At 33.4% G+C, this 13770-nt stretch overlaps 2 protein-coding genes and 1 long non-coding RNA gene across 3 annotated transcripts; all 3 read right to left on the reverse strand.

Moving 5' to 3' along the window:
* Positions 1 to 263: 263 nt before the first annotated feature.
* Positions 264 to 913, reverse strand: LOC123215342. The gene is made up of 2 exons (XR_006502010.1): positions 579 to 913; positions 264 to 456 (listed from the first exon to the last, which is right to left on the reverse strand). It is a non-coding gene; the product is annotated as an uncharacterized LOC123215342 (long non-coding RNA).
* Positions 914 to 2336: 1423 nt separating this feature from the next.
* Positions 2337 to 6719, reverse strand: LOC123217343. Its single transcript, XM_044638325.1, has 4 exons — positions 6577 to 6719; positions 6397 to 6490; positions 5614 to 5823; positions 2337 to 3116 (listed from the first exon to the last, which is right to left on the reverse strand). Exons 1-4 carry the CDS (start codon positions 6655 to 6657, stop codon positions 2404 to 2406), a joined length of 1098 nt encoding a protein of 365 aa, XP_044494260.1. The 5' UTR covers positions 6658 to 6719; the 3' UTR covers positions 2337 to 2403.
* A 3039-nt stretch (positions 6720 to 9758) lies between these two features.
* On the reverse strand, positions 9759 to 13602 carry LOC123215962 (probable histone chaperone ASF1A). The gene is made up of 3 exons (XM_044636288.1): positions 13265 to 13602; positions 10510 to 10625; positions 9759 to 10418 (listed from the first exon to the last, which is right to left on the reverse strand). Exons 1-3 carry the CDS (start codon positions 13371 to 13373, stop codon positions 9990 to 9992), a joined length of 654 nt encoding a protein of 217 aa, XP_044492223.1. The 5' UTR covers positions 13374 to 13602; the 3' UTR covers positions 9759 to 9989.
* Between the last annotated feature and the right edge of the window lie 168 nt (positions 13603 to 13770).

A 13770-nucleotide genomic window follows, 5' to 3' on the forward strand; every position in this document is an offset into this window, starting at 1 on the left:
ACACTATTTCTTTACATACACTTTAATATGTATTTTGAGTAATGCTATATATATCCATTTTGAATACATATTTATATGTGTTATCATGTGATTAAGTGTTTTTTTAATCTTTAATTTAAAATCATCCTATGACACACATAAATGTGTATCTATTTATATATCTAAAATAAGTATACATAATTTTATTAATATATTTTATATGTAAACCTAGGCTAATAGATATCTACCAATGGTGCAAACATAAAAAAAATATAAAGTCTAGATGGATGTAACAGTTGTATTTTATTAGGGCTTGTAGAAAAGAATTGTGAGATCTGAGAAACAAAGAAACCAGACAGATAAAATAAAGGAACAGGGGAAAGAATACAAAGTAGTAGAGTTGAAGAACCTTATGGGATTTGGAATAACAGCTTCTGGTAGTTCTCTTCTTAAAATTTTACACTAACAGCAATACCACTGGAAAAGATAGACACAGGCAATGAATATGGGATATATGTACTCAACACTCAATTTTATAACGATGAACTTCAAGAAAAAAATGACATTCGAAGCAAAAAAAAAAACCAGCATAGACTAACCGTGATTGATAAGTGATAGTCATTTAGACACAAGGCATGTTGATTGACATCGACTAACACCCTTCTATCCTTCTATCGTGGTCGACAGTGATTGACAAAACAGCGTCGATCACTATTCATTTTCAACTTCTAATCGGATTTCAACCGACTTTGACGAACCAAAACGGAAGAGAAAGCGGACCTGAAATTGCTTTCAGGAGAGACGGAGAGGAATTTTAAAATGAAATTAGGGTTACAGAGCCTATTTCGGAGTGGATTCAGCGCTTTCTCTGCTTCTGGAATCGGTGAGTTTTGTCTGATCGATGGAAGAGACAAAGAGATTGAGACCAGGGAGAGAAATGGCGGGAGAGAAGTGAGGAGTAGGGCGGGGTTGGGTTGGGCTGGACTTTAATATTGTGTTCGGCAATTACTGGGCTTTCTTTAAATTAAAAAAATTGTTGGGGTAAACCCATTGAAATAGATTGGATTCAAATCAAATTAAAACATAAACAGAATCGAGCTCAACTTAAATTCTAAATGATCAGTTTGTGTTCATTCAATCTGATCAAAAATATCATTGGAGAGTTGCTAATGAGATTAATAATGTTATCAATAGGATTAATAGTGTTAATGAAAAGAGATTCAAGTGGAGCTACCAAGCAAAAGCTCCTGCTTAAATCAAACCAAATATCAAATCCAGTTAAGCTAACCCAATTCAAATACAACCGTAATGGACACCTTACTAATGAATAAGATTAAATTTGACCCAAGCTACTCCTAAATTTGACATCATTTGTCTATTAAGTAATTGGCAATTAGCAACAGTATATCTTCTTTGACTGTATGCTGCAGGTATCAGGATATTGTGGCCTTCTTTTCAGAAGCCCTGTTATTCTCTATGAGATAATGGCCTTTCTTCTTCCTGGTCTGACGAGAGCAGAGAGAAGGCTCTTGGGGCCAATTGTTTTAGGTTCCTTAGTACTTTTCTGAACTGGTATTGTCTTCTCTTACTGGGTTCTGACTCCGGCAGCCTTAAATTCTTTGTTACTTACGCTGAAGGGGTTGTGGAATCTTTGTGGTTAATTGATCAATACTTCGAATTCGTACTTATGCTCATGTTCAGCGCAGGGTTGTCTTTCCAGGTAAAGGCTCTCCACTCCTCCTCCGGGCCCGTTTCTTACGTCCACAAAGATGACATTATACCATGTAATCAGCCAACATATTTGATATTTCCATCCAGGTATTAAAAACACTCGAAGAAATCAATTCATCACATTATACCAACTTCTTAATAAGTTGATTAGTTTAGTACTTTTAATAAAATATAATTAAATTTTAGTTTTTTCTAATAAAGAATGTAAAAATTTGATTTTTTTCATAAAATAATAATAATAATAATAATTCTCCGATACCTTTAAATGTTGTTATCTCTTTCTATCTGTAATGGTATATTTGGATTAGTGACCAATAAATCTTAGTATCACTACTGAAGTTGAAATTTCTTTCTTTCCATTTTAACCAGTGATGTGATTATTCAGGTTCCAGTCTTACAACTTCTGCTGGGACAAATGCTGTTGTTGTCGCGGTAGCTGTACTTACACCGTCAACTGATCCTCTTACTCAGATGCTTCTTGCAGCACCTCTTCAGGGTCTTTAGTGCATGGATGGTTAAGCTTACAGAACGATGAGAATATGAAGTATATGCAATTTGGAGATTCACGACGCCCCTATATTACCAGAGGAGTGTAATATAAAAGCAGAAAAATGTTCATCAACAAGTACCAAAATTGTTCTAGATTTTCAATGTTAAAATTCAGCAACATGATATGTTTCTCTCCCGCTCGCTCTAATTGCTCACAGAAACGTTCTGCAATTTTGCTTCTAAATCGGTTGTACTTGAGCAATCTAGTTCAGAATCCAATTGTTTCAAAGAATTCCTCAAACCATCACATACCTGAACGAAAGCTTCAGAGGGACTACTTAAACTTTCTACTTCCTTCTGAAGTTCATTGGTAATGCTGGATATTTTCTCTGAAACTGCCTTCATAGCTAAAACCTCTTGTGGTGGGTAAAGACAGGCTCCAAGTTCATCAATCTGTACTCCGAATCCTTGACAAAACTTCAATAATTTTTCCAGAGAATCGACAAATTTATCATTATCATCTGGATTCTCCAGCTTAAGCAAACCTGTGATCATGCGGATTAGTTCCTTGATGACAACAAGTGTCTCCAACACAATCCCAATTGCCAATTGAGCTACTTTCATCTCTTCAGGTGACAAGTCATTGCCTATATCACCCAAACTGGAATTTTCATCATCTTGAGCTCCACTGTCTGCATTAGTAGAATCATCATCGGGAGCTTCATTTGGATCAGAGGGACTGGGTTTGAGCTCCTTCATCTCACGAAGAACATCCTTCATGGAAACAGCAACTTTTGTCATAGCTCGTCCAATTGCTGTGATATTTGTGACAGGAGTCTTCTTAAGAGCAGTGCAAGCTTCCCAAACTACGCCAACGAACTGTGGCATTGCATGTGCTTGATCTTTATTGTGAGATCCTGCCAGCATTTAGTCAGATTTTGGTCGTTTTGACAGGGAAAATAAAAAATAAAAACATTTTCCTTACGAGGGCATGTAACAACACAGTAATTGTGATATAAAAGACATTAGAATAATCTATGCCAAGTGATAGAATCCCACCTGTAAACCTGCAACCAAACACAACAAACAAATACCAATGCACAACCAATTTTACAGAACACAAACAATTAAAAGAAGAGATTAATGGACCCAAGGTTTAGCAAAACTGATGAATTACTAGAACTTCAAGGGAGAAGGTCTGAGTTTGAGTCTCTGTCATGTTTGTAAAACTATAACTTACCTATTGCAGTGGTTATGTGTCCAATCACTGTGTCCTAAGGTTTGGCCATCAACCAATTCCGGGCGGGGTTCCTTGGTAACCAAAAAAAAAAAAAAAAGAGGAGATTGATGCTTATTTCTCTAACTGAGTAGGACTTAATAGAAAATCTCCCTTCCTCAATCACTTAGTTAAACAAAACTCTGGCCATTTGAGGTGCTGGTAAACTCCCTAGCCTTAGCTATCTAGAATTCTCTTTTTACTCCATTTTACAATTTTTCCTAGCTCTAGGGGTGTGGATACAAACTGAATCAAGCTCAAACACTCCTTAACTCGAGTTTAACCCGAATAAAAAATTGAACTCAAGTTCATTGAGCCAAGAGTTCAACTCAATCCTTAAGTTTGAACCTCGATTCAAGTTCATGACTCGAATTCATAGCTTAAATTTTTCACCTAAATTTGTGATTCGAGTTCTTGACTCATTAACAAAATGAAAATTTTACCCAATAATCAGTAAAACAACGTCATTTTAACAATTGTTTAACAAAACTTAAATCAGTCCACAAACCAAACTTGAACCAAATTGAGTCATCTGTCCAGCTCATCAGTTAAATCGAATTGAACTCAGCCTAACTCGAGTTTGGTTCGGTTTTAAAAACGAATTTGCCCACCTCCTGACTCGAACTTAGCTTAAATTCAACCTAAACAAATTTGAATCAAATCAACTTTCGAGACTGAGTTAGCTCGATTAGGGTCCAACCCACCCAACTCCTATCCTAACTACCAAATCATTCTCCTCCCTCTCCTCTCTTGCGGTCACGTGGATCTTCTATAAACATTTTACCCCTTAACCACTTTTCACGTGTGTGTCCCTTTCTTCTAGTATAGACCTCGAGAGGTCTATCACAATGCCAGCCTAAATTTCTTAACAACACAATGATCATTCTCAAAAAAAAGTATAATAAGAGTCTACCCAAGTCATTCACAAACCTAAGATCTTACAACTTAATCTACACAATGATTTAAGTTAATTATAACAACCCAACTCCTATCATAATTACCAAATCATTCTCCTCCCTCTCCTCTCTTGCGGTCACATGGGTCTTCTATAACCATTTTACCCCTCACCCGCTTTTCACATGTGTGTCCCTTTCCTTCTAGTATAGACCTCCAGAGGTCTATCACAAAGCCAACCTAAATTTCTTAACAAAACAATGATCATACTCAAAAAAGCATACAATAAGAGTCCACCCAAGTCATTCACAAGCCTAAGACCTTAGTACTTAATCTATGCAATGATTTAAGTTAATTATAGCTATTTCTTAATTCTATTCAGAGGAAGCTATATAGTGCCGGAATTGAAAAACCAATTTACTCTTCGAAAACATCATGGATGATTACAAACAAAAGAGAGACAACTTGAGAATAGACTAGGCATCACATGCAAATAAGCAGAAGGTAGAAACATATCTGTTTTTTTGAGGTTACGAACTCATACATAAACCACGGGGCTTTGGTCAAGGGGGCAAGTGAACCTCCTTATATATGTTTACATGCATAGACAAAACTTAGAAATGTAGTACTTTCCATGTTGTCAAACTAAGAGTTCTCTTTGCAGTCATTTTTAATACTTCTAATGCGTAGGTGTTAGGACCACAACGTATTATCCATCAAAAACAATAAATAAACTCAAAACACAATATAATAACAATGATTTTACTGATAGAAGAGATTACAAATGGATAAACCGAACAATCTGACAAGTCTAGAGCCTCCCATTTTTGGCCATTCAAGGCACTGATGGCCTCTCACAATCAACCCTAAGGCTACCCAAACTTCCTAATTCTTCTTCCCATCCCTTTGATAACCCTAACTATCCATTTTTATAATAAAGTCTAACCAATAAGATAGGGACAAGTGTCCCTCTATCCTAATAGATGACTAGATTAATAGCATATGTTTCTTCGTCTATCAGTAAAAATAATAAGCTCAGATATCTGATCTAATTAACATGAGCGGAGCAGCTTTAGAGAGGCCTTCTTATCAAGCAATCTAACATATAGTTGCATTATGACATTTCCAAAAGACTAATGTAAGTTATAGACTCATCCAAGCATCAACACACAAAAACATCATGTGATTATAAAGAAATCAGGATGTGCTGCTAGGTACAGGTGCCCAAGAGAGGGCGAGTTTACCATATAAATTGACAGATTCTTTCATCAACTTAAAACTTGAATCAACAACTTGCTGCACAGACGCATGGATGGCAGAAGAAAGAGTAGGTCCAGCACCAACTGTACTTCCATGGGTATGCAAAAGGAAACCCTGCAGGATATTAAAGTATGCTGCCATGTTCTCCTCTACTGCTTTCGCTTCTGGTGCCTCCGCAGTCCAAAGCATCCCGACTGCACCAATTAATAACACACTCAATCAAACACTTCAACCATTAAAATCAAGCCACAAAATCACCAAGAAACAAAAGAAACTACACAACCACCTCAATCAAAATTATAAACCAACCATATAAAAACAAATACACCATGAGAATTAAAGCCTCAAATAGCAAGAAATAAGAATTTCTAAAAATCTACCAACAACGATGATCTAATAGCTTAAATAAAAAAATTATACAACATAATTTCAATTAACAAGGTACAAATAACACGATACACCGATCTCAACCAAGAATTTTAATTGATTCCCCGAATCTTTACAAGCACAACAAGATCCTTGACCAAGACAAAGTGAAAGCCTTTTTCTATTTTCATGAGTCCCAAAGGGAAAAAAGGGACATGGGTATGATACAAAATTGAAACTTGCAGACCAAAAACTCAATAATTGCATTGTGAAACCCCATAAACATAACAATTATTGAACTGGGTAACCAAAACTGAATTCCTAAAAGTTCTGAAAATTGCATAAATTGAATAAGAAAAAATTTATAAAAAAAAAAAAGCAAAAGGAGAAAGTGAGAGTACCAATAGTAGCTTGCTTGGAGACTTCTTCACCCATCTTCAAAACATCGTTCCAGCTCACTTTTTCCAGCGAAGAAGCTGCTGTTTGATCCAAAGTCTTGAAAAAAAAAAAAAAACCTCTTCAATATTTTACATATAAACAGTGAAAAAGATTAAAACTATATAATATAAATGAAAAAGAACCTGTAAGGTTTCATGGATGTTGTTAAGGTGCTCATTAAGAGTTGTAATGAGTCGCCCTTTCTCTCTTTCTCGTTTCCCCATTTCTCTATGAACAAGTTGGCTTGGAGATCGGGGTTGGAGAAAACGGGCTCTAAAAGAGGTTTAAGACCAGTCGGTCATACGACGTCGTATTTATTTGTCATTAAATTGATTGAATCCTCATATTATTTTTATTAAAAAAATAATTTTTTTTATATTTACCAAAATTTTTAATTTTTAAATTTAAAATACAATCAAACATAAATAAGATTATTTATTTTATAAAGGCGAAAAAACTTGTTCCCAGCCAACGTTTGATGTAATCTTAAAGTCTCATCTGTCAACTTTAAAAAATTCAAACACCAATTCATTAATAAATTTTTGTTAAAAATTTAAGTTAAGATTAGAGGTAAACCGTTATTTAATGAAAAATTTGTAGTTTCTCTTCTTGTTGCTCCTCTGGTGAAGGGAGCTAGCCAACCTCCATATCAGTACTTCTCCCCTCTCCTAGAAGATGATGAATTATCAGCTTACTTTTGATTGACCAACAATTTATAATCGTCTAGGAGAGGGAAAAGTGTCGGTATAGAAGTTGGTTGGCTTCAATTACTAGAGGAGCAACAACAAGGGAAAACTACAAACCTTAGGGAGGAAATGTTTATTTTTCAAACCTTAGGTGAGGGAAGAAATAATAGATTTTTAAACTTAAGAGAAAAATATGATAAAATATTAGTTTTTTAAATTTTTTTTATTAAATAATAGGTTAACTCTTAACTCTAACTGAGATTTTTAATAAAAATTAATTCATTGGTGGATATTTAAATTTTTAAAAGTTGACATGTCAGACTTAGGATTACATCAAACTTTGGGTGGCAACAAGTCTTTTAGCCTTTTATAAATAATGTAATTAGTTTGTGCCAAGATTTGAATAGACTCCAAGAATAGCCAAAGAATAAAAACAAATTCTAAACCCTAACATGAGAAGCTAAACAACAAAGGAGGAGGGAAGAGAGGAAAGATTACTATAGAAGAATAGAGAGAGAAACAAATTTCATTAAAAGGGCTTGCTTAATTAAAAGTCTAGATATTTTTTCTTATTTATACTAAGTTCGAAAATCACATACTGACCCTTTGACATTTCACAACTAGTAATCGAGTCCTGCAGACTTGTAACTTCACATGGTCCTCAACATTTGATTTTGGTGCATTTTCATCCAATGTACTCTAATATCCTCTCTAAACTAAACTCTACATCCCCTCTGATTGAAACTTTTAATACGAAATAGTTAAAAAATTAGTTTAATCCTTTGAATAGGAAACCCAAAAAAAAAATAAAAAATTATATTTTATAACTGCAAAAACAAATTTGAATTTTTTAATAAAAAATAATTGTGTGATATATTTCTTTCATTAAACAAATCATATATTAAAGGTTACAATCATTAGACTTGATAGTTAGTATCATCAGATCGTATTCGTATTTTATCAATTCAAGTTTCAAGTTAGAGATATTCAACTATAACCCAATTCGAACTAGAATTGTGTCAACAATTTTAGTCATAACATAACCCTTTAATATTTGAATTAATCCAATCCGGCCTAAATTATCCAAAATTGTCTATTGTTTCACTCTCTAAAGTGTTTTGACTGTTTTAATTTATTTACCAAATTATTTCAACCTACTATTAATAAAACAAACAATATAATATTTTATTTTGTTTATAAATAGTCTAAAAATTACATACTAAGCGCTTTAAAACGCGTTAATAATCTAACTAATCAAATCATATTCTTACCACTTAATAATAATTAAATAAAAATAAAATATTATATGAGTAATTACAATTATGTAAAGATACAACTCTATGCAATCTGTAAATATTTTAACTGCTATTGATATTATTTTTTAACATTTATATAATTTATCAATAAAACTATGTATATATATTTTTGATACACAGATGATGTATCATTATATGATTGAATAATTTTGAATTAAAAATAAAATAATAATCAATCATATGATAACACATTATTTGTATACGACTCAAATTATGTATTAAAAATGTATATACATAGTATTATTCATATTTTATCCCTAAAAAATTCTATTAAAATAATAATTCTCCAAAACATTCGAGTTAATTTATGTCATATCGGTTACTTTTGTATAAACTTTAACACTATCCGATTTAATTTTGAATAGTATTGAGTTGACTCAAAATAAATTTTGTATTAGAAAAACTTACCCCTAACCTGATTTCTTTTATGTCTGTCTTATCAAGTTAATAGTTTGTGTTAAAAATTGTCAGCTCTAATAATCATGGTTTTGAAAACCAAATTGGATTGATTGGTTGAAGTGGGACTCACTAACCAAAACGATTTTCGGTTCGCTTAAAAATTGTTTTTAGAGTTAAACCATTTTCGAGTAAAGTAAACCATTTAAACCGCTCAGTTAAACTAAGTAAAAAATTAGATTTGACCTAATCAACATAAAAAATAATTTTTTTTTGTAAAAAATTCATATTCAATTGAACCTATTATCTCTTCTATCAATTTTGAACATACATAACATGCTAAAATATTTCAAATTATATATTTTAATGATAAATTATACACAATTATTTTAAAATATTATTTTTAAACCATTAACAGATCTAACCACTAGTCGACTAGACCTCTTCATCTACTAAATCAATATCTAATCTGATTATAAAAATATTAGTTATAATATCTTGATTCTGTTAGTGATATTTATAATTTTTTAAAATCATTTTCTATTGTTATTAAGACATAGTTATTGATGATATAATATTTAGAATTGGCATCGTTCCGGATTTGGTCTAGGAAATATGTTTTTAAAAATAAATGACAAGGTGGTGAGATAAAATATAAATGAAATTTTATATTTTAATGATATTATGAATTAAAATTTAATGGGTTGGCTTTTATATGAATGGTTTTAATTCAAATTCAAGCTTAAATTTAAATATTGAATTAGCCCAAGAAAACAAATGGAGACTGAGTCAATCTGAACATAAATGAATTCTTTTGGATTAAAAATTAAAATCGATCTAGAGTTAAATTTTATTCAAATTTGACCCAAATCAAATCTACCACTACACATTATATCATTGATAGAATTAATTTAAGTTGAAACAAAATTGTGAAAACATCAATTAATAATTGAATTTAATAAGTAACAAAAATTTAACTCAAAGTACAAGCAGATACAGCGATCAGAGGGCAAAAGATGCTACAGACATTTCAATCAAGACTTTACAAAAGTTCCCCTCAAAACCGAGTTACTGGAATTGTTTGTCTTCGACATTTTCAAAACCAATTCACAAGAAATGGCCACCACGGAAAAGTCATAAAAAATTGTGACCAGCAAACTACTGCTTGTGAGGTGGATGATCTGGCAAAGGGGGCGGTTCTCCATTCCCATTCGGATGATCAGGCGAAGGGGGTAGTTCTCCATTCCCATTCGAATGATCAGGCGAGGGGGGTAATTCTCCATTCCCATTTGTTTCGATAGCATTATCAGGTGTCGGAGGATTCCCTTCTGCAGGCGCATTATTCTCGGGATGAAAATTAATTGGAAATTTTGTGACTCTAGGCTTGTCTGCTAATATATTTCTTTGAACTTTATCAATCAAAACCTTTGGAGGAGGTTCCTCTCTTAGCTGCTCATCATCGTAATCATTGTTCACATAGTAGCCTACTCGGATGAATTCCTGTCCCAGGTATGAGCATGTTAATAGCAGCACTGTGACACCAATTATATCCTCTTCACGGATTTTCGATGGATCCGGAGGGTCTGCCTGTCAAGAGTCCATAATGTGATTGATAAGGAGTAAAACTAAATGCTTAGACCCTAGTTCAAGAGTATGAAAAGGTGTAACAAAAAAGTACCTGGAAAACAAAACGATAGTTCCCAACATTAACAGGGCCAACAAGCACACTTTCTAGGAGTTGGTCGTAAGTTTCATCCTCAGCAGATCCCACATAAATGAGTTTCCATTCCAAATCTGTAACAAATTAAGTGTTAAATGGGAATGCACCAAGTGGAGAAAGTAACTTCAAATATACTTTCTAATCTGAGAACAAATATATAAATACAGTTTAAAGAATCAAATAATGCTGGATTCTATCTAAGCTGCTCGAATTCAAATTCAAACTCAGATCAAACAAATCAAGTTCAAGTCAAGGGTTGGACTCATTTTTATAAAAAGAGCCAAGTTTGAATTGATCCAAACATTCAAATTCGAATGGGCTTGAATCAAATTCAAAGTTATATTGTTTTTGAACCAAGTGAACATCAACTCATCGATCTTAAACAGAGTATTTCGGATTTAAACCAATCCTAATTTGGGTTTTGTTCGGGCTTAATTTAATCAAATCTAACCCTAAAATTGTCATAAAAAATGCACACCCAGCAAAATGAGATTGTAAAACCTTCATACACATTTAATTAAATTGTAAAACCTTCATATACATTTAATTTAAAAAAAAAAAAAATAGTGCAACGCCAGAGGTACAATTCATTATAAGAAACGTTTAGTAGGAGATATATTGTTAAGATTGAGACACTTGTCTTCAATCCAACGGTCATTTTTTATTATAAATATATGTTTTGAGTTTCAAAATGGGGGAAAGAAAAAATATAATAGGGTTTGAGGGCAGCCAACTTTGGTTGATTTAGGAAGGTCTTCGGCGCCTTGAATGGTCGGAAAATAAGAGGCTCCGAACTCCTCGAAATGTTCAGTTTATCTTTATAATATTTTTATTAATGAAATAGTTTTAGTTTATTATGTTTTTGTGTTTTAATTTTGTGTTTGAGTAAAATAAGAGCTGGGTTCCTAACAAATGGTATCAGAGTATTCGATCTAGCGGAAAAGATAGATGATGGTCAGAAAAGTGAAAAGTCGCCGAAAAATGTTCATGGAGGAGGCTGACTTGAAGAAGAATCATCACACGAAGAAATGAGTCGGTGGCTACATGCTGAAAAAGTGCCCAAAAAAAAAAAAAGAAGAAGAAGAAAACAAAAACAAAAACAGAGGAAGAAGGAGATGAAAACAGAATGTCGGCAAAAGTCTGAAGAAAAAAAAATTACATTGGCAGAAAGGAAAAAACGTAGAGAAAGCAGAAGGATGAAGGAGAAGAAAGAAGGATGAAGGAGAGAAAATAAATATTAAAGAAGTAAAAAAAAAAAAAACAATTGTAAACAATGAAAAAATTAAAAAGTAAAAACAGTGGGCAACAGCTAAAAAAAAAAAACTCATCTTAAGGACAAGATGATTTTGAAAGGCAAGGAAATGTTAGGATTAGGACATTTGTTCTCAATCCAACAATCACTCTTTATTATAAATATATGTTTTGAGTTTCAAAATGAAGGGAAAAAAAAATATATTAGGGGTTTTGTTTGAAGGTAACAATCTTTGACTAATTTAGGGAGGTCTCTGGCGCCTCGAACAGTCGAAAAATGGGAGACCCCAAACTCCTCGAAATATTCGGTTTATCTTTGTAATATTTTGACAAATGAAATAGTTTTAGTTTATTATGTTTTTGTGTTTTAATTTTGTGTTTGAGTAGAATATGAGTACCTAATATATATACTGTTCATAAAAGCAAAGAATAAAGCAGATTCTTCAAATCTATCTTTCGTATAGGAAAATACAATGAAAACTTAGATTAAAGGAGGAAAATAAAATTCATCTGCCTTTCCTGCCAGGCATACAGACAGTTGGTTTCATAAATATAAAGACAGACATTCAAAGGCATATGAGACAAAAGTGTGCAGACTTGAAAGTTTATCTCAAAAATAAAGTCCCTACTTCAGGCTTAAAGATCAGGCAATTTCGTAGGATAAAACAGATTAACAGTGAAAACCACAGGAGTAAATAACTTGAATATTCATAATTGCGTACTAATACAAACTACTTCACCCAAAGCCGTCATCATTGTTCATCTTTCAACACCATAGTAAAACTTAAAATATAAGAGAAAATACTTCATGATTAAGATTAAAGATCTCACAAAATAACTCTAATCCAAACCTGCTTATTAAACTTGAACCAAAAACTAGGGCCACTTAGGGGTGGATTCCAGCTGAACCCAACCTAAATAAGGGGCAGCTTAAGCTCGGTTTGAATCCATAGACAGCTAGCTCGAATGATGAATAGTGACAGCATGAAGAAGGAGAATAATTGACAAAGAAGAAGAGTTTTGATGTGGCAAAGCCGGCAAGCCTTCAAACTCAAGCCAAGTCGTCAAGCTACAGTTTCAACTCAAGCTCAGTTCATTTGTGTCAAAACATGAATTCGAGCCCTAGCTAGCCCTAGGGCCAAACAAACCATACAATTTCCAAAATCACAAAACTTTAGCTGATTGTCAAAGTAAGTAGCCCCGAGGAATTGAATCACAGACCTTACCACTCATCTAACCGTTCAGCAGAAATTTATGACTCAGTATTCATCTCAGCTCTAAGAGCTCTTCATTTCAACTCACTAATTCCAATAATTTAAAATTACCACAAAATGCTTTATAATGCATGCAAACAACACAATTTTAACAGACCAATCATCTAAATATACAATTACATCAAACCCTAACTCAACTTCGATCACAGTAATTAAAATAAAAAAATTAGGGGTTTTGATAAAATTACCGTCTTTAAGAGGCGTCAAGCACTCGTATGAGATTTCGAACTGGAACGGGTTGAGGAAGGCAGCGGGGTTGTCCAAAACGGTGACGTTCGTGATGTTGACCGCGCTCATAGTAAAGAACAGGAATGAGATGATTCCGCCGAAAGGTTAGAGATATCGATATCCTTCATTGAAGATTAAAAAAACCCTAGAACGGGAATTTGGGAGGAGCCACCGGTGACCGGGGATTGGCAGTAAACGGGGAGGAGGAAGGTTTAGGAAGGCCGTTGACAAAGGGGGTTAAGGTTTTTTTATAGTGGCGGGTTTACCGACAGTAGCCGGTGGGTAACGTGGAGGGAAAAGGGGAATTAGAAGTTGGCGGGAGTTTTTGCCATTTGATGTGAAGGTGAATGTGTGATGGCGGTGATGATGAAATTGTTAAAAAGCCCAAATGCCTATTTACCCCAATTTCAAAAGTATATTTATGATAATTAAAAATCTCAAATATTTATCTATTTTTAAATTTTTA

The sequence above is a fragment of the Mangifera indica genome, chromosome 5 (assembly GCF_011075055.1).
Source record: "Mangifera indica cultivar Alphonso chromosome 5, CATAS_Mindica_2.1, whole genome shotgun sequence".
Taxonomy (NCBI): domain Eukaryota; kingdom Viridiplantae; phylum Streptophyta; class Magnoliopsida; order Sapindales; family Anacardiaceae; genus Mangifera; species Mangifera indica.

Excerpts from the sequence above, each read along its gene's own strand:
- LOC123217343 (XM_044638325.1), bottom strand. The coding sequence starts at position 6,657 with ATGGGGAAACGAGAAAGAGAGAAAGGGCGACTCATTACAACTCTTAAT. Across the intron at positions 6,491-6,576 it reads ACATCCATGAAACCTTACAG|ACTTTGGATCAAACAGCAGC; the intron begins GTTCTTTTTCAT and ends TTTTTTTTCAAG. Across the intron at positions 5,824-6,396 it reads CTCCAAGCAAGCTACTATTG|TCGGGATGCTTTGGACTGCG; the intron begins GTACTCTCACTT and ends TAATTGGTGCAG.
- LOC123215962 (XM_044636288.1), bottom strand. The coding sequence starts at position 13,373 with ATGAGCGCGGTCAACATCACGAACGTCACCGTTTTGGACAACCCCGCT. Across the intron at positions 10,626-13,264 it reads CTTGACGCCTCTTAAAGACG|ATTTGGAATGGAAACTCATT; the intron begins GTAATTTTATCA and ends AATTTGTTACAG. Across the intron at positions 10,419-10,509 it reads ACTATCGTTTTGTTTTCCAG|GCAGACCCTCCGGATCCATC; the intron begins GTACTTTTTTGT and ends GACTCTTGACAG.